Here is a 24,870-nt window from a genome sequence, read left to right as displayed (position 1 = left end):
AAAAAAAAAGCTTTTCCACCTGCTCCCCCTTCCCCCCGAGCGCCGCTCCGGCTGCACCACGCTCGCTCTGAGCTCCGGGCTCCTACTAAGCTAGTGCCACCGATGTCTCCCTCCATGATGATCATCTACCGGGACCTCACCAGCCATGATGAGATATTCTCTGACATCTACAAGATCCGGGAGGTCGAGGACAGGCTGTGTCTGGAGGTGGAGGGGAATATGGTCAGTAGGACAGAGGGTAATATTGATGACTCGTTCATTGGTGGGAATGCCTCCGCTGAAGGCCCCGAGGGCGAAGGTACCGACTGTACAGTAATCACTGGTGTGGTTATTGTCATGAACCATCACTTGCAGGAAACCAGCTTCACAAAAGAAGCCTACAAGAAGTACATCAAAGATTACATGAAGTCAATCAAAGGGAAGCTTGAAGAACAGAGACCAGAAAGAGTAAAACCTTTTATGACAGGGACTGCAGAACAAATCAAGCACATCCTTGCTAATTTCAAAAACGATCAGTTCTTTATTGGTGAAAACATGAATCCAGATAGCATGGCTGCTCTGCTGAACTACCATGAGGATAGTGCGACTCCATATATGATTTTCTTTAAGGATGGTCTAGAAATGGAAAAATGTCAACAAATTTGGCTGTTTGGATCTATTACCTGCTCATCATAACTAGCTGGCTGCTGCTTTTCATCCACACAACACCAGGACTTAGACAAATGGGACTGATGTCATCTTGAGCTCTTCGTTTTGATGTTGATTTGTTTGGAGCGGAGGCATTGTTTTTGAGAAAAAAAAAAGTCATGTAGGTTGTCTAAAAATAAAATGCGTTTAAACTCAATTGAGAGAATGCCTCTTAGTTTAATATGTAATATCTAAATCCGTCCTGTGTAACCTTCCTGGAAAAGCTAGAACCTGGTTGTAGACCACTACTAGAAAGCATAAGACCATCTTCAGATAACTTCCACAGTGAAAACCACTTCCGGGACTTGGAATATAAACAAGAATCAACAGTAATTCAGTTGAAGTAAAGGGAAAGACCATGCTCATAGCAGTGCCAACATTTGAAGTGGATTTCTTACACATTTCATCACCTACAAATGGAAGTAGTTAACTCTGGAAGAAATTACCAAAAGAATAAAAAGAGACTAACACAGTTGGAAGAAAAAAAAAAGAAAGGATGGGAATTCCCTGGCGGTCCAGTGGTTAGGACTTGGCGCTTTTGCTGTGGTGGCCCAGTTTCAGTCCCTGGTGGGGAATAAGATCCCGCAAGCCGCACAGCTAAAAAAAAAAAAAAAAAAAAGAAACTCTTTTTCTGATTTTAAACTTTTCACAATGAAACATTGATTGTAATCTAAATACGCCAGGAAATAATGGACAGAGAACACAGACAATTCACTGAAAAAGCAATTCAAGTGATCAATAATATATGAAAAAAATGTTTATCTTCACTAATAATCCTTGCACATTGGGAGCATGGGATACCTGTTTTTTGCATATCAATTTGGCAAAGATTGAAAATAATACTTTCAACTCAACAGTAAAAAATAACCCAGTTTAAAAATGGGCAAGGAGGGGGCTTCCCTGGTGGCCTAGTGGTTGAGAGTCCACCTGCCAATGCAGGGGACACGAGTTCGTGCCCTGGTCCGGGAAGATCCCACATGCCACGGAGCGGCTGGGCCCGTGAGCCATGGCCACTGAGCCTGCCCGTCCAGAGCCTGTGCCCCGCAATGGGAGAGGCCACAATAGTGAGAGGCCCGCATACCACAAAAAAAAAAAAAAAAAAAAGGGCAAGGAGGGAATTCCCTGGCGGTCCAGTGGTTAAGACTCTGCACTTCCACTTCAGGGGCGAGGTTTCGATCCCTGGTTGGGGAACTAAGATCTCGCGTGCCCTGTGATGTGGCAAAAAAAAAAAAAAAAAAAAATTGGGCAAGGAATCTGAATTGATCTTTCTCCAAAGATACATAAATGGCCAATAAGCACAAGAAAAGATATTTAACATTGTTAACCATCAGGGAAATGCAAATCAAAACCACAGTGAGATAGCACGCATCCTAGGTTGGCTCTAATAAAGACAATAACAAGTATTAATGAGGATAGGGATAAATTGGAACCCTCATCTACTGTTGGTGGGAATGTAAAATATTATAGCCTCTTTGGGAAATAGTTTGACCTCAAATGGTTTAACGTAGAATTAACCATATGACACAGTAGTTCCACTCCTAGATCTATAGCCAAGAGAAGAAAGGAAAACATACATCCACATAAAAACTTACACACAAATAAGCAGCCCTATTCATAAGAGCCAAAAAGTGAAAACACCCTCAAATGTCCATCAACGGATGAATGGATAAATGACTGTTCATATTAATTGGAGTGTTAGGGACAAAAAGGACTGAAGTACTGATATGTGCTACACCCGGAAGAACCTTGAAAACATTATGCTGAGTGAAAGGAGCCCATCACAAAAGACTGTATTCTGTATGATTCCACGTAAGTGAAATGTCCAGAATAAGCAAGTCTGTACAGACAAATTATCAATAGATTCATGGTTGCCTAATGCTGTCAGGGAGAAGGGACAAGAAAGAGTACCTTTCTTTGCTGGAGGATAATTGGGCTGGTGCTTAGGGGGAGGAGGGGGCTTAAAGATGTTAGACGCCCTGTAACTCAGTCCTAGAAATATACCTTAAAGGAAAAACATGAGGTTTACAAAGATTCGTGCTTACAAATATGCATCAAATAATTATAGATAATAGCAGATACTTGGAAACAATCTAACTGTCCGACCATAAGGAAATGGTAAATCCTAAAAAAAAGGCAACATTATGCAATTATTAAAATCATGGTTTGGAGGAGCACTTCATAACAAAGGAAATTTTCATGATAGAGTATTAAGTGAGAAAACATGATAGCCTATGTGTGTCCCTGTGCAGAAAAGGGTTAACATGGCAAACCTGAGGCTGCTTTCCTTAGGAAGACCTGCTTGCAAGGTTGGCCCCTGCCTGGTCTCTGGGAGCCTGGCTCTTGGAGTGTTCCTTTCATCCCCTAAGTGATGAAGTTGGCTCACTGTGTCTAAACTAATGGCGAAAACCATGTGGTTTGCAGTGAACACCTGCTTTCCTTTCGGCAGCCTGGAATTTTGGTACGTGCTAGGCAGAAGGTGGCTTTGTGATCAGCCCCTAATAAAAACCGTGAATTTGATTTTCTAATGGGCCAACCTGGGCAGTGACACTGCATGCACGTTGCTGCATTTGTTGCTGGGGGAAGAGCGTGCTTTGTGTGACCCCTCATAGGACAGAGAAAGCATAAGGAAGCCTGCACATGGATTCCTCCAGACTCTCCCTCTTCTTCCCTATGATCTAGTTATGTATCTTTACCAAACTGCTGTCATGAATCTTAGCTGTGAGTGCAACTGTATGCTGAGTCCTGTGAAACTCCAGACATGGGGCTGGTCTGGGGAACTCCCTACACAGCCACTGATGTGGAAAGTAACAATATGCATATATCGTAAAACAGGTGGGCAGGAAAGAAACCAGTCACAGTGGCTGTTTTGGAGTTGTGTTATTAGGACTGACTTTTCTTTTTTTATATTTTTCGTATTTTATATATTTTCCATGTTGGAAAATATATTACTTTTACTTTCAGAAAAAATGAGTTTTTAAAACATCTTCTGTTGTATTAGACGTTTGTCATCATTTTTAGAGTGGCTGACCTCTGAAGGGTCATCTCTTGTTTTCCCTCAGGGTTGCAATCCCCTCGCACAGACTGGCCGGAGCAAACTGCAGAATCAGAGGGCTGCCTTGAACCAGCAGATCCTGAAAGCCGTGCGGATGAGAACGGGAGCGGAGAACCTTCTGAAGTAGGTGTCTGCTGGCTCTACTGCCTTGGCTGGGAGCCCGGACTCTCCTGAGGCCTCTGTCCATCTCTTTCCTAAACTCCCAGGCCTGCCCAGCTTCCTCTCTCAGCCCTTGGTTTTAGCTTTGAGTTTCCTCCTCATTTCTGGCACCTGGAGTGGGCCCTGTCTCGCCTAGAGCTTGGTCGTGTCAAAGAGAAGTATTTTACACAGCCTGTCTGTGTGTTCGGGATAGAAGGGCGATGGGGGAAGTCCAGTTATCTGATTCCTGTTTGTTTTCCCTGCTTTCTTCGGGACCTGTTTTCTCTACTGCGTAGCACTATGCTTGATGTAGAATCACTGCTTGCTAAATATTTGTTGAATGTATAAAGAAAAGAAAGGCAACACAACATTGTAAATCAGCTATACTTCAGTTAAAAAAATTAGATTTGAAAAAATAAAAAGTTAAAAAAAAATAAGAAAGAAAGAAAGAAAGAAAAGGAAGGCAGAAAGGAGGGAATAGGAGCCTTTCAATTGCCAGTGTCCACCTTTAATGAGAGGGGCCCAGTACAGCTCTGGGCTCTTGGGGCACTCATTTTTTTTTTTTAATAAATTTATTTACTTATTTATTTATTTTTGCTGTGTTTCTGTGCGAGGACTTTCTCTAGGTGCGGCGAGCGGAGGCCACTCTTCATCGCGGTGCGCGGGCCTCTCACTATCGTGGCCTCTCTTGTTGCGGAGTACAGGCTCCAGATGCGCAGGCTCAGTAGTTGTGGCCCACGGGCCCAGTTGCTCCGCGGCATGTGGGATCCTCCCAGACCAGGGCTCGAACCCGTGTCCCCTGCATTGGCAGGCGGACTCTCAACCACTGCGCCACCAGGGAAGCCCGGGGCACTCATTATTATTCTCTGATGGTAACATAGTTACTTATCAATCATAGAACTCACAGAGGCCTTACCTGTAGGCAGCGCTAAGCCCTCCCCACACCCTTCAATGCAATGCAAGATGATGTGGCGGCTTCCTCTTGTTTACAAAGAGTTCAGACTTCTTCTTCAGAGTTCTAGGGGTGACTCTTGCCAGCCCCACGCTGCCTTCTGCACTGGGTATGGAGGCAGGCAGTATGTCTGCTGCCCGGCTAAGTGAGACAGATGCTTCCTGGAGTCTCAGAAAGACATGTGGAGTGTTTGCTGGGACCTGGAACCTAGAAACCTGGCAGGATATGGATAATGGGTGTTCCCAGTAGGTCTGCTTCACTGTTGGAGGCCTTAGGGAGCCCTGAGGCTGATTGGAGGCTGTTGGGAAAAACAAATACACCAAACCAGGTGGATTGGTAAAAGAGCCACAAGACTCTGGTGGTCACATACATGTATGAATAGTGTGATCTGCTGTTCCATATGGGCCGCTCACCCGAGAACTCAGTAAAGACAAGAGGAGGGTTTCTCACCATGAACTAGGAGTAAATTCATTTCTGAATCGGTCTGTATTTGTTCGTTAGGAAAGATCTCTGAGGTATGAAATGGGGGAAAGCGAGATGCAGGACAGCATGCCCTGCGTATGTGTTTAAAAAATACGTGCATAGGGCTTCCCTGGTGGCGCAGCGGTTGAGAGTCCGCCTGCCAATGCAGGGCACATGGGTTCGAGTCCCGGTCTGGGAAGATCCCACATGCCACGGAGCAGCTGGCCCCGTGAGCCACAATTACTGAGCCTGCGCGTCTGGAACCTGTGCTCCGCAACAAGAGAGGCCGCGATAGTGAGAGGCCCGCGCACCGCGATGAGGAGGGGCCCCCACTTGCCACAACTAGAGAAAGCCCTCGCACAGAAACGAAGACCCAACACAGCCATAAATAAATAAATAAATAAATAATTGGGAAAAAAAATACGTGCATATGCTTTTGTGTATGCATAGACTTTTTCCAAAAGGGGCGAAGGAAAAGCCGTTAGAGTGGGCTCTTGGGAGCAAGACCAGGGTTGGATGGGTAGACATGACTCCTTCTTGTCACTTTATCCTTTCAGTGTTTGAATGTTCTTTTAACAAAGGGCGTGGATTACTTTCATGCATTTTTATTGTGAAATACTGCAAAGGCCTAGAAGAATAATATAAGCAACCCACTGCCCCTGGGTCAGGAACAACAGTGATGTGCCTGTGTTGGTTTTGTTGCTCATGGACTAGCAGAGGATGCAAGTCCTGGGGTGGCCAAGTGTCTGGGAACCTCTTCTCCAGCTACTTCTGTAACAGGGTGGAAGGGAAGCTGTTCCTGGAGCAGACTGGGGAAAATACGGTAACATTCCACCTTTTGAAACGACTGACCGTGTCCCTGTCCTCAGAGAAGTCTGGACATGGGAGTTGTCAGGTCTGCTGCACAGTGGGCCTCAGCGGCCAGTGCAGCTCGAGAGAGGCCCCCTATTTTGTTTGTTTGTGTGTTGTTTTTTTTTTTTGACTGCGTTGGGTCTTCATTGCTGCACGCGGGCTTTCTCTAGTTGTGGCGAGTAGGGCTACTCTTTGTTGCAGTGCGTGGGCTTCTCACTGCAGTGGCTTCTCTCATTGTGGAGCACGGGCTTTATGCGTGTGGGCTTTAGTAGTTGCAGCACGTGGGCTCAGTAGTTGCGGCGTGTGGGCTTAGTAGTTGCAGCGGGCGGGCTCTAGGGTGCGTGGGCTTCGGTAGTTGTGGTGCATGGGCTCAGTAGTTATGGCTCATGGGCTCTAGAGCACAGGCCCAGTAGTTGTGGCACATGGGCTTAGTTGCTCCATGGCATGTAGGATCCTCCCGGACCAGGGATCAAACCCATGTCCCCTGCACTGGCAGGCGGATTCTTAAGCACTGCGCCACCAGGGAAGTCCAAACCCCCGATTTTGGGAAGTCCTGCTGTGTGCTGAGCTTGCTGTGCTGAGGACGCTGCAGGTGTGGTCCCCTTGGTGTGTTTTGTGGCCTTGGGTTTTGGTTGACACCTTGCCAGGCCAGCTGTGTGGCCGAGAGGGCAGGTGGGCAGCCCTGACTCTGTGCCTGTCCATTCACGCAACAATGGATTTACTGAGCACCTACTAAGTGGCTGGCCGTGTCTGAGATGTGAGGGGATAAGGCCACAAGCAATTCAGACGAGGCCCTGCTTTCCTAATGCTTAATCTCTCTCGTAGGGAAACCGAAATACACAAGCAAACAAGTCCACTCACGTCAGGAGGTGATGTTTTCTAGGGCACCGATGAAAGGGAAATGTGATAGAGACTGACGCAGCGGCCTTGGAGACGGAGGGTGGTCAGGGAGGCCCCCTCTGGCCAGGGCACTTGGCGTTGCTAAGGCGGGGCCTAGGGCGGTTTTGTCTGTCTTGCTCTGTTAATGACACCAGCAAACAGCCTCTCTGAGGCTCATTGTCCGGTCAGCAGTTGTTGAGCTGGCGGGGTGGGGGTGGGGTGAGGTTGTTAATGATTCTTGCAGTGACCTAAAAGCTCAAAGTGCCCCTCTCTGGGGAATGTTGTCAGAGGAAACCCTAAAGGTATTTATTAATCTGACTTAACCGGCACCAACGGTTTCCCGAAAACAAATAGGGCGTGTAGCCGAGCCCAGCTCTGGCCCGTGAGTGTCTCTGGGTGGCCGATTAGGTGATTGTCCCTGCCAGCAAAGGGTAGTTTCAGTCACAAACCGGGCCCTGCCGTCCTGTCTGTCTGTTTTCAGGTTCCTAAATGACCTACCGTTGCTCCCTGATAAAGGCAGAGCAGTTGGAATGTTTGGGGGAGTGGGCGTTTGGGAAAATGTCCCCCCAAATGCAGGAACGTGAGGATCCCAGTCCTTACCTGCAGCCGTAAGGGAGCTTTCCGTCTGGGCGGGTGCTCTGAGGGGCCTGGTTTTCTGCCCCTTCAAGGCCTTCTTCTCTGATCCGTATCGGCCAAGAGTCCATGAGCTTCCTGGAGTCTGATTAGGAAGATATCAGATATTTTAAATGTGCTTTTTTAGGCTAAGCAAGGATAATATTCTCTCTCTTTTCCTAGCTCCCTTCCCTCCCTTGAGAAAAGCTGGGGTAGAAACGTGATGATGTTTCTCAAAAACAGGTGGCCTCTGTGAAATTTAAAGCAAGTTGCCACATAGTTCAATTTGAACTAACTGGTTCTTTGAACAAGGGTGGGTCATTTAATATCTTTGGGCTTCAGGTTCCCTTCTTGGGGCCAGGTGCGCATGGAAAAGAGTGAAGGGGGCTGGGACTGGTGCTGTGGTGCGATAGGGAGTGGTGGGGACTGCAGCAAAGAGCAGAGCATATGCTCTCTGGAGGGGCAACTACAGTGTGGGCCATGGTGGGAGCAGGGCCAGGGTTGCCAGATCTTCAGTTTTGCTTTGTTTTGTTTTTTTCAGGAGAAGAGAGAGATCTGACTTTTGTCCCCCTTTTTATCTTCTGATAGTTGAATTTTAAAATACTGGCAACTGGGCTTCCCTGGTGGCGCAGTGGTTGAGAATCTGCCTGCCGATGCAGGGGACACGGGTTCGTGCCCTGGTCCGGGAAGATCCCACATGCGGCAAAGCGGCTGGGCCCGTGAGCCATGGCCGCTGAGCCTGCGTGTCCGGAGCCTGTGCTCCGCAACGGGAGAAGCCACAACAGTGAGAGGCCCGCGTACCGAAAAAAAAATAAAATAAAATAAAAAATAAAATAAAATATTGGCAACTAATTCAAGGGGGAAGAAACAACACCCTGAGAATCAAGTGAGCAAGTCCCATGGACCTCCAGTTTGCGACTTCTGGACCAGAGGGTCATGAAGTTCTGGGACAGGGGTGCCCTGGGGTGATTTGGGCTGTATGAGAGCGACTTGAGGTTAATGACTGCTCACACTATCAGTTCTGAGAGGGGCTGGTGTCTGGGCAGTGGGGTGTACGAGCCAAAACCTTGGGGGCCTGCACCAACTCTGAGGCCTGCCTTTCTATACTGAGAGATGGGCTGGAAGCAGGTGTCCTGCCAGACCGGCTGATCTGCTGCCTTAGCCAGGTGGCCACATGAGGGCACTGGGCAAATACTTGCTCTAGCTTTCCTGAATCCCTGGCAAGCAGGATTTGGGGTCAGACAGATTAAGGCCAAACTGCTCCGATAAGGTCTGTGAAGCTGGTACAAGCCTGTGTTGCCTGTCAACAAGCCTGTTCCTGGAGGGACAATTTTACTAAAAGACTTGGGAGAAAAATTACACTAAAATAAATGGAGATACATGGGTCAGAATGCAAATTCATGTACATCTTTAAGACAAAACATGGGGATGTTAGAGAAATTTTGGATTTGGGGCAAAGAAACCATACATCCCATGGGGTGTCTATGGTGGAAAAGGTCTCAGAGGCTCCAACTTGAGGGACATGCCTGGATGTTGTCAGTGGCCTCAGGAAATCATTGACTGTGGCCTTCTTTTTCCTATTCACATATGGTGGCTTGATCACTCAGAGTAAGTTGGACACCTTTTCATTCTTTTTTTCTTTTTTTAAAGTTTTTTTTTTTTAAATAAATTTATTTATTTATTTTTGGCTGCATTGGGTCTTCGTTGCTGCGCATGGGCTTTCTCTAGTTGCAGCGAGCAGGGGCTTCTTGTTGCAGAGCATGGGCTCTAGGCATGTGGGCTTCAGTAGTTGTGGCACACAGGCTCAGTAGTTATGGCTCATGGGCTCTAGAGCACAGGCTCAGCAGTTGTGGCTCATGGGCTTAGTTGCTCCACGGCATGTGGGATCTACCCAGACCAGGGCTCGAACCTGTGTCCCCTGCGTTGGCAGGCAGGATTCTTAACCACTGCACCACCAGGGAAGTCCTACCTTTTCATTCTTGACTTTTGCAGTATGTGTATGCTCTTTAGGAAAAACCCAAGGGAGTCGGCCTCTCCTTGGTGGTCCAGGCCAGAAGGAGGCCGTGGAGAAAGTGGGCGGGGAGACCCTGGGCAGGAAAGGGCTGAAACACCCTTCTGCCTCATCCTGGTCGGTCTCAGGGCCTCTTTTGGCTGTAACATCAGTTATCAGACCACGGGGGTTTCAGAGTAGAAGCACACCCAAGGGAAAGCTGAGAAAACCCATGTTCTTCCAAAAAGGGCCCTAGAAGGGATTCATTTTCACCCAGAAAGGCAGCCCACGTGCAGAGCACCAGTACTGAGGAGCCCGAGGTTCTGGTCAGCTCTTCCCCCAGCTGGGGCACGGGGGAACTGGGCACACCCACCATGTTGAACCGGTGGCACCTCATTCGAGAAGCCCCCCTCCACCAGTGAATCCGTGAAAAATCATGACGTGTACTAGGAACAGCACACGTTCTAGGGTTCATTTCTTTTTTTTTTTTTTTTTTTTTTGCGGTACGCGGGCCTCTCACCGCTGTGGCCCCTCCCGCCGCGGAGCACAGGCTCCGGACGTGCAGGCTCAGCGGCCATGGCTTACGGGCCCAGCCGCTCCGCGGCATGTGAGATCCTCCCAGACCGGGGCATGAACTCGTGTCCCCTGCATCGGCAGGTGGACTCTCAACCACTGAGCCACCAGGGGAGCCCTCTAGGGTTCATTTCTGAGTCAGCGTTGCACCCTAAGGTCAGCATTGTGGAAACCCACCCTGAGAGCCCCACCTGGCTATCAACTTTCTCCGGAGTGACGCATGACTCACGTGAAGAGGTCTGTGTCCAAAGAGCAGGTCATTGATTTGTTGCAAATCCTAAATCTCAAATTGTTGCCAAGTCTAGAAGAAGTAGCAGATCCATATATAGAGGTGGGAAAATCAAGGGTTGGCATATTTGGAGGTTCTCCAGGTATTTGGGTGGGGGTCTTAGGGCCTAAGTTGTCATAGTTAAGCTGGACCCATTCTGTTGCTGAGAACCAATCACACACCCCCATACCCCAACCCCCCAGCCCCATCCCCGACTCACACACCCTTGCTTCTAGAGAGTGGTCTTTACTCTGCCCTTTTTTCTTTCATCAACTGAAATTGAAAGTCTCCACCGCGTGGAAAGGACAATGTCAGGTTCCAAGAGAAATAGTAGGCAAAGGTCTTGTCCCTCCAGGAGTTACAATTGTTTGTCTTGCCTCACTCTAACATGTATTTGAGGCACCCTGACACACTCGTACAGCATATAAGATTAAAACAGGAACGAGTGAGGATATGGGATCAGGAGGAAGAAGATTAAAAGAGATTTAGCTGGAAGTAAGGCTAGTACACTCTACAAGGTCTTATATCCTCTGTTAGATGTGGGCCATGTTTGTCTCCGAGTTTTCTGGCAGGCAGTAAGAAAGGAACGTGACCTGGAACACATTTCATACCCATTAGCTGGAAGCAGACCATTTGCTAAGAAGAAGTTTTTCCCAACACCGAGGGCTGGGAGGATTTCCTCCCTTGTACCCTCATAGACTTTATCAGCTAGTGAATCAGTCATGTTCTCAATAACATCTCTGTAGCTCAGGTTTTACAAGGGGCAGATTGTGAACCACGGTGTGTAATGAAATCAATTCAGTGGGTCGCTGTGGTATAATAAAAAATAAATATTTGGTCTTTGTGCCTGGTTCCTGGCACAGTGCACCTAAAACCCTTGGAACCTCCTGCATGTCTTTTGTATGCTAATGCGATGACACCTGATGGGGGTAGGGGGCCTTCAGCTATTTGCCAGAATGACCAAGCCTGTTTCGAGGGTTGGAACTTTCAGCCTCACCCCTGGACTTCTGGGAAGGAGAGAGGGGCTGGAGATTGAGTTCAATCACCAGTAGCCAATGACTTAATCAATTATGCCCCGGGAATGAAGTAATGAAACCTCCATTAAACCCCTAAGTGATGGGGAACTTCCAGGTTGGAGAACACGTCGAGGGGCAGGGAAGGAGGCCTGCCTGCAGAGGGGGTGGTGGCTCCTCTCCCTCCTTGGCCTGTGGATCTCTTCCATCTGGCCGTTCCTGAGCTGTATCCTTTAAAAATAAACCCCAATAAATGGAAGTAAAATGTTTTCCTGAGTTTTGCGGGTCATTCTAGTGAATTATTGAAACTGAGAAGGGGGTTGTGGGAACCTCTGATTTGTAGCTGGTTGGTCAGAAGTTCAGGTACCCTCCCCCTGCCCCCACCTGCTTTCAACTGACCCCCGAAGTGGGAGCAGCCTTGTGACACTGAGCCCTTAACCTGTGGGGTCTCTTCTAACTCTGGGAGTTGGTGCCAGAATTGAATTGAATTGTTGGTCACCCAGTTGGTGTCAGAGAATCAGAAATGGAGAGTTTCAAACATTATTGTTTTTAAAAAAGAAGCTATTAGATTTCGAACAGAATATATTGGAGAGCATCACATGTATGGCAGAGTATGGTTTTGTGAGACTTTTGTTTTGGGGGGCGGGAGGTGTATGTGTGTACTGTGCTGTGATATAAATGCATTTCTTACTGGTGATCGTGTCCTTCTCCAAAAAAAATTCCCAAACCAATGACATTTCACCAACTGAGCTTCCAATATCTCATTGCCTGGCTGGGGAGTCCAAACGTGCATGTGTGAAAACTTAACCGGCAGTGAGAGGGCAAGTGTCATCCTATCTGCAGCCAGGTCACAACTGCTCTTTCTGAGGGGGCATAAGCTTGTTGTTTGGTCATGGAGAACGAGCTGAAGCAAGGGAAGGGGAGAGAGGGAGAGAGAGAGAGAGAGAAGGGAATATATACGCACCCCGGAGAGAAACTGATGGGCCCAAATATGTGCAAGGCAGGGGAAGCCCCAGGGGAGAGGGCTAACTGCAGGGGAAGTGGTTTAGCGCTTTGCTCTCTGGAGGAAAGGTGGACAGGTGGTGAGCAAAGCTGGCCAATGACAGGTAGATGGATTTTCATCAGCTGAGGAGGAGGAGGTAGTCAGGTACTGTCTCTCTGGCTGGCTGGAGCTCTTGGCTGGTGACCCTTGGCTGGTGACCCAGTTCACGGATGAGGACAGTTCTGGTACCTGGCCTGAGCCATGGCTGAGGACTTGCCAGAATGGTTCAAGGAAATGTGCTCAGCAAGACCTGGCTTAGAACTGGGTTCTTATTGCCACGGTTGTTTTCGCAGTGACTCCCAATCTGTAAAATGAACTAGCACCTGTAAGGTCTTCGAGTAGGTGGCAGAACCCCTGCTTTGAGAATTTGGGTAAGGTTTGTTCCTCCATCCTGCTTAACACTATTCCATTCTAGGGATATAGCACGTTTTCATTTCTTTCATATAGATTCCTAGGAGTGCAATTACTTGGTTGTATGGTAAGTTTATGTTTTAACATTTTTTGAAACTACCCAGCTGTTTTCCCAAGTGGCTATGTCATTTACATTCAGCAGTGCAGGAGGGTTCTAGTTTCTCTATGCATCCTCACTAACACTTGTTATTGATTGTCTTCTTTATCATAGCCAATCTAGTAGTCGTGTATTGGTATCTTATTATGATTTTAACACGCGTTTCCCTGTGGACTAAAGACTTTGAGCATCTTTTCATGTGCGCTTATTAGCCATTCATAGAACTTCTTTAGTAAAATGTTTATTCAAATCTTTTGCCCATGTATGAATTCAGTAAAGTTGCAGGATACAAAATCAACATACAGAAATCAATTGCATTTCTATACACTAATAATAAACTATCAGAAAGATAAATTAAGAAAACAATCCTAACACTCATACAGCGTTGGTGGGTCTGTAAGTTGGTACAGCCACTATGGAAAACAGTATTGAGATTCCTCAAAAAAATTAAGAATAGAATTGCCACACGACCTATGTACTCCACTTCTGGATATTTATCTGAAGAACACAAAAACACTAATTTGAAAAGATATATGTACCCCTATGTTAATTGCAGCATTATTTACAATAGCCAAGATATGGAAACAACCTAAGTGTCCATCAATGGATGAATGGATAAAGAAAATGTGATACACACACACACACACACACACACACACATACACCATAGAATATTACTTAGCCATAAAAAAGAATGAAATCTTGCCATTTGCAGCAACATGGATGGACCTTGAGGGCATTATGCTAAGTGAAATAAGTCAGACAAAGACAAATACTATGTGATCTCACTTATATGTGGAATCTAGAACAAAACAAACAAAAACTCCTAGGGACTTACCTGGTGGTCCAGTGGCTGAGACCCCATGCTCCCAATTCAGGGGGCCCGGGTTCGATCCCTGGTCAGGGAACTGGATCCCGCATGCCACAACTAGGAGTTTGCATGCCGCAACTAAAGATCCTGCATGCCGCAATTAAGAGATCCCACATGCTGCAACTAAGATCTGGCACAGCCAGATAAGTAAATAAATAAATATTAAAAAAAAAAAAACCCAAACCAAACCAAACAAAAACCCCCAAGCTCATAGATACAGAGAACAGATGGGTGGTTGTCAGAGGTGGGGGCTGCAGGGGAGATGAAATGGGTGAATGTGGTCAAAAGGTACAAATTTCCAGTTATAAAATAAGTCATGGGAATGTGATGTACAGCATGGTGACTATGGTTAATAATACTGTATTGTATGTTTGAAAGTTGCTAAGAGAGTAGATCTTAAAAGTTCTCATCACAAGAAAAATATTCTATAACTAAGTATGGTAACAGATTGCAAATAGACTTATTGTGGTGATCATTTTGAAAATATACAAATATAGAATTATTATGTTGTGCACCTGAAACTAATATAATGTTGTATGTCAATTATAATCAACTTAAAAAAATCTTTTGCCCATTAAAGAAAATTGAGTGGTCTTTTTGTTATTTAATTAACAGAACTCTTTATATATTCTGGATACAGATTCTTTATCAGATATATAATTTGCAAATATTTTCTCCCAGTCTGGATTTTTTCATTGTTTTTTTTAGATGGTATTTTCTGAAGCACAGAAGTTTTTAAGTTTGATGAGTCCAGTTAATCGATTTCTTTTTTTTTTAATGTGCAGTTTATTTTTATTTATTTTTTATTTTCTATCTTTTTTGACTGCGTTGGGTCTTCGTTGCTGTGCATGGGGTTTCTCTACTTGCGGCGAGCGGGGGCTACTCTTTGTTGCAGTGCACTGGTTTCTCATTGTGGTGGCTTCTCTTGTTGCGGAGCATGGTGGCTTCTCTTGTTGCGGAGCATGGGCTCTAGGCACATGGGCTTCAGTAGTTGCAGCATGCGGGCTCAGTAGTTGTGGCACATGGACTGTAGGGCACGCGGGCTTCAGTAGTTGTGGCACACGGGCTCAGTAGTTGTGGCTCGCAGGCTCTAGAGCACAGGCTCAGTAGTTGCAGCACACGGGCTTAGCTGCTCCACAGCATGTGGCCTCTCCTCAGAGCAGAGATTGAACCCGTGTCTCCTGCATTGGCAAGTGGATTCTTAACCACTGCGCCCCCAGGGAAGTCCTCAGTTGCTTCTTTTATGGATTGTGTTTTTGGTGTGTAGCTAAGAATACTTTGTCAAACTCAAGGTCGTGAAGATTTTCTTCTAGAAGTTGGAGTTTTTGCTCTTTTACTGAGGTCTCTGATCCATTTTGACTTAATATTTGGTTTGGTGTAAAATTTAGATTGAGATTTATTTTTTGCCTATTGTGCAGAAAAGAGTTATCATAGCCGGCCTGAGATGGCTATCCTTAGAAAGCCCTGCTTGCAAGGTTGGTGTTTGGCTGGTATCTGGAAACTTAGATTTCAGGAGAGTTCCCGCCATTCCCAGAACTGATAAGAGGAGCTCACTATACTTAAACTATTTGCACAAACAATGTGGTTTATATTGAATACCCGCTTTCCTTCTAGGAGTCTTGAATTTTGGAACATGCTAGGCAGAGGTGTCTACCTGACCAGCCCCCAGTAAAAACCCCAATGAGCTTCCATGGAAGATAGCATTTTCACGTGCATTGTCACAACTCTTTGCTGAAGGAATTAAGCATGTCCTGTGTGACTCTTTTGGGAGAGAGGACGCTTAGCGCCTGTGCCTGGTTTCCTTCAGACTTCACCCCAGGCACCTTTCCCTTAGCTGATTTTGCTTTGTGTCCTTTTGCTGTAATAAATCAGAGCAATGCGTACAACTATATCCTGAGTCCTGCAAGTCCTCCTAGTAAATCGCTAAACCTGGCAGTGGTCTTGGGGACACTGACATGCCTAGGGATGTCCAATTGCTTCAGCATCATTTGTCAGAAAGACCTTTTCCCCCTTGAATTTTCTTGTCACCTTTGTCGAAAGCAATTCACCATAAATGTAAGGATGTATTTCTGGATTCTGTTCAGTTTCATTGCCTTTCCTTATGCCAATACCATATCTTGATTACTGAGGCTTTATAGTAAGTTTTAAAATCAGATAGCATGAATCCTCTAACTTTGTTCTTTTTCAAACTTCTTTGGCCCTTCTAGGCCCTTTGCATTTCCATATAAATTTTAGGCTCAGTTTGTCAATTTCTACTAAAAAGCTTACTAGCGTTTTGATTGGAATTGCTTTGAATTGATAGATCAATTGGAGAGAATTGACGTCTTGACAATAGTGAGTCTTCCAATCCATAAACATAGAATGTCTCTCCATTAAATATCACAGCAGTGTTTTGAAGTTTTCAATGTACAAGTCTTGTGCTTCTTTTCTTAATTTTATTCCTAAGTATTTTAATCTTTCTGATACTATTCTGAGTGAAATTTTCTCAATTTCATTTCAAGATTGCTCGTTGTTAGTATATAGAAAAAAAATTGATTTGTATATTTTGAATTGTATCCTGTGACCTAACTAAACTTATTAGTTCCAGTATTTGTTTTGTGGATGCCTGGGGATTTTATACATGCAAGATTATGACAGCTGTGAATAAAGACAGTTTTACTTCTTCCTTTCAATCCAGATGCCTTTCATTTCTTTCTTTATTTTATTGCTGCTGGCTTGAACCTCCAGTATGGTGTTGATTAGAAGTGGCATAAATGGACATCTTTGCCTTGTTCCTGATCATAAGGGGGAAAGCATCAATCTCTCACCATTAAGTATGATGTTAGCTGTGGGTTTTTGTAGATGCCCTTTATCAAGTTTTGTAAATTATCTTTTATTCCTAGCTTGTTATGGATTTTTATCATAAATCTGTGTTGGACTTTATCACATGCTTTTTTCCCTGTATCTGTTGAGATGACAATTTATTTTTTGTCCCTTATTCTGTTGATATAGTATGTTACATTAATTGATTTTCGGATATTAAGCCAACCTTGAATTCCTGGGATAAATCCCACTTGGTTGTGATGTATAATCCTTTGCATATGTTGCTAGATTCAGGTTGCTAATATTTTATGGAGGATCTTTGCATATGTATTCATGAAGGATATTGATTGGTTATTTTGTTTTCTTGTGGTATCTTCCTCTGGTTTTGGATCAGGGTGATATTGGCCTCATAGGATGAACTGGGGAGTGTTACCTCCTCCTCTATTTCTCATCCATTTCCTTTTAAGGGGAAAATTTATGGTCTCTTATGGGTGACTAGGAGCAACTCCTTTTTCTCTTCTCAAGGCTAATTCTTACAGAGAGGTCTTAGCATTCATGTCAGGCAGCTCAGTGTCATTGGCTATATCCTAGGTCCATTTATTGGCAGGTGTGGCTCAAAATGGGGCAGGTGCCTAGCATCCCTGAGACACCTTATCTGATCACATCTGGCTCCTCCATCTGCAGGCAGACCCTCAGAACTTCCCTATGGGTACAAGGGTTGGGGTATCTGCTCACCTGGCAGCTGGGATGCTTGGCTGAGGATGCCTCTCTCCCCCTTCTCTTTTAACAGAGCAGCCACAAACCAAAAGGTACGGGAGCAGGTGCGCCTGGAACTGAGCTTCTTGAACTCAGACCTACAAATGCTGAAGGAAGAGCTGGAGGGGCTCAACATCTCGGTGGGAGTCTATCAGAGCACAGAGTAAGTGGGGGGCAACACTTCTTTTGGATACTTTCTGAGCCTTGGAACAAGCCTACATCAGGGATGGTGCACAGATAGGCCTGAGGGTGTGGCAGACCCCACTTTGATCCAATTTGGGGTTGAGCAAGGTGTAGGAATTAGAGGGATGAACCCATGGAGTTTGTTGGAAATACCTGGCCAGTTGGACAAGAAGGCATTTATTTGTCCTGGGGACACACGGGACATAGTTTTACAGGAGAGCTATGTGGCTGGGTCCAGGCGGGGAGATGGCGTCTCTCAGGTGGCCTGGGTGGTGGCTCTGTCATAAAGATGCCCTGGAAGGGCGGCTGTGGTTAGCTGTGAGAGCCAGCCTGCCAGATGGGTCCCAGGAAGCCCTGCCTTCTTCCCTGTCAGCCTCAGCACCATGCACACGGTCTGACTCTGGGTCATTCTGTTGATAAGTGTACAAAAACATAAAAACTGCCTTTTATATCAAAGATTATGAGACCTTTGCAAGTTCCCTGAGGAGACAGTGTGACTGAGACACTTTGGAAATGTCCCCCATTAAATATTTGGGAAACAAATGTTCTAATTCAGAAACATCCCTTAGGGAGTGTTTATAGGAGACGAAACGTTGAGGTGTGACCTTCAGAAAAGCTCAGAGAGTCTCCCATCCCAAGGTGAGCTACCTTGGAAAGAAAAGTCCATCTTTAAGAAGAAATAACTTTGAGGGGACTTCCTTGGTGGTCCAGTGGTTAAGGCTCTGTGCTTCCAATGCAGGGGGCGTGGGATCGATCCCTGGCAGGGAACTAAGATCCCACATGCCGCGTGGGGCAGCCGAAAAAAAAAAAAGAAAAAACTTTGAGCTCTAAAGAACAGTTTACATACTTTTTCTGTGTGGGGAAGTGATACTTCTCAAACGGTAAGGGAGTCCCAGGGGAAACCCAGTCAGAAAATAATTCCCTGGATTAACAGAAGGAAAATGTTGGGGAACCTTGAGTCACCTTTGGAATGTACTTTTCCTGATTGTCCCCAATCCTCTGCACTGTCCCCGAGGTGTTTTTCTGAGTCACGTGTGAAACCTCTGCTCCTTTGGTGACTGTCCATGAGCCAGCCCATGTGTCCTGCTTTGCTTACCTGTGGGTTCCCAGTGCAGTCTGACACCTAATCAGAACAGTCAATGCACAGCTTCCCCCAGCCTGTGCTCTGGTATTAAATTCCAGTGTTTTGCCCAGAAGATCAAAGTTCCTCCAGGAGGCAAGGCCGGGCCAAACTTTGGTGATAAATGTAGGATGTTTCATATTCCCCCCTCACCATACTGAAGCACAGGGCTGTCCTTCACGAGGGTGTCCCCCAGAGGCATGCAGTTAAGGCCCCTGTGTGACCACGGTGTGGCTCTAAAGTGTCCGGTCGGTCCCCTGTGCATTGCGAAGAGGGGAGAGAGATGTGCAGATGCATAATGACACCTTGCATTTCCATCTGCCCCTCTTCCTGTTTTCAAAGCAGATTGTTTTTTTCTCAGGTTGATTTTTAAGCATTTCTATGAGGTAGGCAGGGAAGAAACAATCTCATTGTGCAGATGAGAAAACACAGGGAAGCCGGAAGTTATAGAAAAAGTTATATTAGCGCAAGATGGAGTGCGGGGCGCCCTGGCCCGGAGGCCTCGGGACGCTGGCTGCTCCTGGACAGTCACAGGGAGAGCCAGCCCCGTCGGGGTCAGGCCAGGAGCACACTGGGGCCCAGAGGAGGGCAGCACGGCCTGTCTTCATCTCCTTCTAGCAGGATCCAGCTTTCCCTCAGGAAAGGGCTTTGGGGAGGCTATACACCCCACTGGGGCTTGCCTGCTTTCAGCTTAGCCCTGTTGTTTTCTGTCCCCCACAGAGGCAGCTTCAGCTTACAGCCTATTGTCCACTCACCCTGCCTGCATTCCTGGCCTCCTCCCTGGGCTGGGCTGAGCAACCCCAGGAGGTCTCCTGTTACAGGTCTGGGAGCGAAATCCCTGTTTGCAAAACATAGCTGAGCCCCATTCACTTCCTGTTAGCTCTGCCCCTAAGGCCACTCCCAGGGCGACCTGTTGGGTAACCAGCTGGTGAGTGTGGGGAGAGGAGGTGGAGGAGAAACAGCCGGTCAGGGTCTGACCCAGGGCTGGGAGCCAGGTGCGCTTAGGTGTCAGATGGGGCCCCTGCCCTCAAGGCCTTCCCTGTGCTGGGGATGGGACGCCTAGAGGGATACGCCATATAGGAGGAGGTCCTTGAGAGTCCAGGGTTGGAGGGCTGCAGGAGAGATGGGACTCGCTGCAGTGAGGAGAGGTGGAGGGGGATGGGGGTTGGGTGGAGATGGTGGAGATGCTCCAGATGGTGGAGCAGTGGGCACACCAGGCACAGCCCCGGGTGCACAATAGGTTCTCAGCACAGTTACTCAAAGAAGTGTAGCGATTGGAGGGCTAAATCAGGGTGGAGCTGGTAGGGGCCGCATGTGTTAGGCTGGGTTGTTTAAAAGTTGCCGGGGACTGGGACCAGTTTGGGAACAGAGATGGGGACGTGACCTGAGTGGTCTTTATGGAAAATGAACTGGTGTGTGCTAGCTTGGCCGGGGGAGAGCGGGTGGGGACCTGAGCTGGGCTGCTGGGGGAAGGCCGGGGGGTGCAAAGTGGCCGGGATACGGATGGTCATGTACCTTGCTGTGTTCCTTCTAGGGAGGCATTTACGATTCCCCTGATTCCACTTGGCCTGAAGGAAACCAAGGACGTTGACTTTTCAGTCGTTCTCAAGGTAAACCTCAAAGCAAGGGGCACTGGACTCACTGTTTAAAAGGGAAATGTAGAAGCTGTGTATCCCTTGAGAGTGGCCTTAGGCTCAATGTGCCAGAGTGTCAGTTGATTTCTGCAGGGTGGCCTTGAGCACCCTCAGAGCCTGTGCCATCCTTTCAGATGCTCCCTTTCATCTGGTCACTGGGGCTTCTGGGGAAGGGGTTGGAAACCCGGGCCAGTCCACCCCAGGAGGCAAGTCAAAGAGGGTATATAACCAATTTAGGCCACGTTTTTGGAAGAATAGCCAAAGTTTTTGTCCCTCAACATTTTATTGTGAAAATAGAAAAACTGAAAGAATTTTACAGTGAACCCCTGTATACTCACTACCTAGGTTCTCCCATGAACATTTTGCTGTAGTCACTTTATCACGTATTTGTCCATTTATGCATCCCTGAATCTATACATTAATCCATTTTATTTTTTGATACATTTCAAAGTAAATCAGGGAATTCCCTGGCGGTCCAGTGGTTAGGGCTTGGCACTTTCATTGTCGGGGCCTGGTTTCAATCCCTGGTCGGGGAACTAAGATCCCACGAGCCACGCAGCTTGGCCAAAAAACAAACAAAAAACAAAAAAACACCAAAACAAAGTAAATACTTGAATAGCTTAAATACTTGAATAGCTAGAGTTTATGGATCCCGCTGCTCCCTAATTCCTGGATGTCTACCTTCTCTTTCTTTCTCTCTCCCCCTCTTTCTCCCCCCCTCCCTTCTTTCCTTCCATCTTTTTTTTTTTTTTTCCAGTAACAACCTTCTTGAGATATAATTCACACACCGCATAATTCACATCTTTAAAGTGAATGGTATCTGGCCTCCCCTTAGCCAGTGTGTCCCTGGCAAGCAGCGTTACTTGTAGGCCCGTCTGTGTCTGTCACTGTGCAGGGTGCTGTTGAGATCACAGGCCCTGCCTTTAGATCCCGTGGTTCAGTAGGGGATCCAGGTAGGAAGTGGAAGATGTGGTTTTTTTTTTTTTTTTTTTTCCGGTATGTGGGCCTCTCATTGTTGTGGCGTCTCCCGTTGCGAAGCACAGGCTCCGGACGCGCAGGCTCAGCAGCCATGGCTCACGGGCCCAGCCGCTCCACGGCATGTGGGATCTTCCCAGACCGGGGCACGAACCCGTGTCCCCTGCATCGGCAGGCGGACTCTCAACCACTGCACCACCAGGGAAGCCTGGAAGATGTGTTTTGATGGAGTCGCCCAGAGATGCCCTGGGGCCAGGAGAGGCCTCCCCAGTGCCTGGAATGCTTTCCTCTTCCTCCTTGCCCCACATCCATCACTCTGAGTTTTACTGACTCACCTCAAACTTCCATTTAGGAGGAGAAAGTGGCGATGAGGTGGAAGGTAGTGCCTGTCTCTGAGCTTTCCAGCTCAGGCATGTTGTACAGGAATGAATCCCAGCATCATGAAAAATGCTTCAGAGAATTTTGTTTCTTTGCACAGTAATCCCGTTAGTTGACTCATCTTGGACTGCTTTTAATTTAGAAAAGAAAAAAATGGTTGTATGGCATTTTGGGCCCTACACAATTTGCCCTTTTAAAAAGCAATTGGTTAATGCTTCAGAAGCCTTTGCACTTGACCTCCAATCTCAATCAGAGACTGCGTGAGTCCCTTGACATATAAGCCCTTTCACTCATGGCCTTGTGGACTGCTCCTTGTTTAAATCCAGGTCTCGGGCCCTGTGAGTTTGGGGTTTATTTTGGAGTTTGAGAAGGGACATTGGTAGTCTTCCTGGATGCAGATTGCCAGAGATTTTATTTTCTGGGTAGGAAACAATCCACAGCTATATGGCAGCTTTTCAAAGGTCCCCTGAACTTTTAGATGTGACACTTGCCACAGGTCTGTGAGATTCCAGACAATGCTTATGTCTGTGGAAATGTTTTAGTTGCTTTTGTAGAATAGTTTCTTTTAAGATTTAGTTTGTTGCTTGGTGCCAGAGCTGCAAGAGTGCAGGCATTTGGGGGCACGGAGTAGGTGAAGGAGATTAAGAGGTACAAACTTGCAGTTATATAATAAGTAAGCCAGGGAGTTATAATATACAGCCTAAGGAATATGGTCACTAATACTGTAATAACTTTGGTGTTAGATGGTTACTAGACTTGCTGTAGTGATCATTTCATAATGTATGCAAATGTCAAATCATATGTAATACATCTGAAGCTAGCATAGAATTGTAGTCAACTACATTTCAATGAGACAAAAAAAAAAGACATACTTAGAACCACAAAATGTCTGAGTTTGGGAGGAATTGTAAAGGTTACCAAAAAAATAAAGATAAAAATAAAGAATACAGGTATTTAAAAGGGAGACTCTTGGAGAAACTTGGGAATTTCATGGGCATCTGTAAGGATCCAAACATGTCATGTGCTGAATTCACATTAATTTCCTCAGTGGGGGAAAAAAAATCACATGTTGTGGGTATGGCCAAGTGCTATTCAGCTGAGGCTTCCAGCCATCTCATTTTAGCCTAAAAAGAACTCTACAAATGTCAGTCATACAAAAATGAGAATGTTTGGGGGATGTTCTGTTTTTCCTTCCACATTTGTCCTTGAGAGTAACACAGACAGGTGCCACAGAAGTAGTTTGGCCGACTGAATTAGGGCAATTCAAGTTGTCTTTCAAATCTGTGTATCCATGTGATGTTTAATGGTCATTGAAGCTTCATGGTCTGATTTTTTTCTGTTTTAAATAGATGGACTTTAAAATGGCTTCATAAAAAAACACGATCAAAATCAATTCCCTTTCAGAGAATTCATGGGGTTTTTTGCTTTTAAATATGTCTTTATTAATTTATTTTTCCGACTGAGAACAGTATTGCAAAACATTCAGAAAATATCAAGACACGTAAAGATCCCTCACAGCCACACACCTCCCTCCCCCGCCCCCCCGTCTCCCCACTGAGCTATGTAACTTGCTCAGTACTTAATCTTTGAGCACTCGATCTTGTCCTCTGATAAGGGGCCTGCCTTAGGAGGCTGTGAGACTCCTGTGATCTGTTCAGGCTTAGCATGGTGTCTTCTGGTAGTAGGTGCTAAATAAGGTAGCTATTAATTTCATTCTTTTTTAAAAATATTTATTTATTTGGTTGCACTGGGTCTTAGTTGTGGCTCACAGGCTCCTTAGTTGTGGCTCACTGACTCCTTAGTTGCAGCTCGCTGGCTCCTTAGTTGTGGCATGCATACTCTTAGTTGCAGCACGCATGTGGGATCTAATTCCTTGACCAGGGATTGAACCCGAGCCCCCTGCATTGGGAGTGCAGAGTCTTATCCACTGTGCCACCAGGGAAGTCCCAATTTCATTCTAAGGCAGCTTTCAAATACTGTTGTCAGCAGCTCTCTGAGCACGTTTGCTCACTTTACTGAATATTCCCTTTGGATAAATTTCTGGATGAGGATTTGGTAGGCCAAAGATACATGTTAGGGATTTCCCTGGTGGTCCAGTGGTTAAGACTCTGCGTTTCCACTGAAGGGGGCACTGGTTTGATCCCTTGTCAGGGAACTAAGATCCCACATGCAGCACAGCCAAAAAAAAAAAAAAAAAAGATACATGTTACCTAATTACCCACCAGAAGTGGTCCTGCCTTACATTCCCACAGTGTATGACTGCTTACGTTGGGTATCGCTTATCATTTTGATTTTGTGAGGTCAGGCAAAAATGATATCATGACAGTTTGCATTCTTTGATCAGTACTAGAGTTCCCACTTTTGTTTATTTGTCCTTTATATGTGTCCTTTTGGAAATACCTATTTCTGTCCTTTATCTGCTTTACCATAGAGTTGCTTTTAAGAGTTCTTTTACATATGAAGGAGAGTAATGCTTGGTAATGTACGTTACAAATATTTCTCCCAGTAGGTTCTCTCCTTTAACTTGTTTTACAAGCAATACCAGTTTAAAAAGTACATCTTTTTTTTTTTCCAAACAGATTTTATGTTGTTAAGCTTAACAGTTCTTCCCTTAACAATTCTTCCTTGATAACATGTTCAGAAAGGCATTCTCCACATCAAGAAGATATAAATATTTTGCTATAGTTTCTTCCAGTGCTTTAAAATTTTTTGACATTAAATCTTTAATCAATCAGGAATTTGTGTGTAAAAAAATGAGGTGTAGTACTCTCTTTATTTTCACCAAAAAATGGGTAGCCAGTTTCCCCTGAACTATGTCTAAAGAATCCATCTGTGAGGCTTCCCTGGTGGCGCAGTGGTTAAGAATCCGCCTGCCAATTCAGGGGACACGGGTTTGAGCCCTGGTCCGGGAAGATCCCACATGCCATGGAGCAACTAAGCCCGTGCGCCACAACTACTGAGCCTGGGCTCTAGAGCCAGCGAGCCACGACTACTGAGCCTGCGCGCCACAACTACTGAAGCCCGTGCGCCTAGAGCCCGTGCTCCGCAACAAGACAAGCCACCGCGGTGAGAAGCCCACGCACCACAATGAAGAGTAGCCCCCGCTCGCCGCAACTAGAGGAA

At 46.1% G+C, this 24,870-nt stretch overlaps 2 protein-coding genes across 2 annotated transcripts in view; both read left to right on the top strand.

Moving 5' to 3' along the window:
- The window catches only part of RHPN2 (rhophilin Rho GTPase binding protein 2), a 59,278-nt gene that overhangs the window by 9,436 nt on the left and 24,972 nt on the right, over window positions 1-24,870 (top strand). The window contains exons 2-4 of the mRNA XM_081216704.1: window positions 3,747-3,862; window positions 17,492-17,620; window positions 20,295-20,370. Coding sequence (XP_081072830.1) covers window positions 3,747-3,862; window positions 17,492-17,620; window positions 20,295-20,370 — 321 coding nt within the window. The remainder of the gene's footprint in view (window positions 1-3,746; window positions 3,863-17,491; window positions 17,621-20,294; window positions 20,371-24,870) is intronic.
- On the top strand, window positions 88-820 carry LOC308605993 (translationally-controlled tumor protein-like). The gene has a single exon (XM_081216380.1). The coding sequence runs from the start codon at window positions 103-105 to the stop codon at window positions 673-675; it is 573 nt and encodes a 190-aa protein (XP_081072506.1). The 5' UTR covers window positions 88-102; the 3' UTR covers window positions 676-820.

This window comes from Mesoplodon bidens (genome assembly GCF_964165515.1).
Source record: "Mesoplodon bidens genome assembly, chromosome: 18".
Classification (NCBI taxonomy): Eukaryota; Metazoa; Chordata; class Mammalia; order Artiodactyla; family Ziphiidae; genus Mesoplodon; species Mesoplodon bidens.
Note: the sequence above shows the minus strand (reverse complement) of the source record. Positions and strands in the feature narration are given on the sequence as shown.

Bases quoted from the DNA above. Each gene is read 5' to 3' on its own strand.
- LOC308605993 (XM_081216380.1), top strand. From the start codon at position 103: ATGTCTCCCTCCATGATGATCATCTACCGGGACCTCACCAGCCATGAT.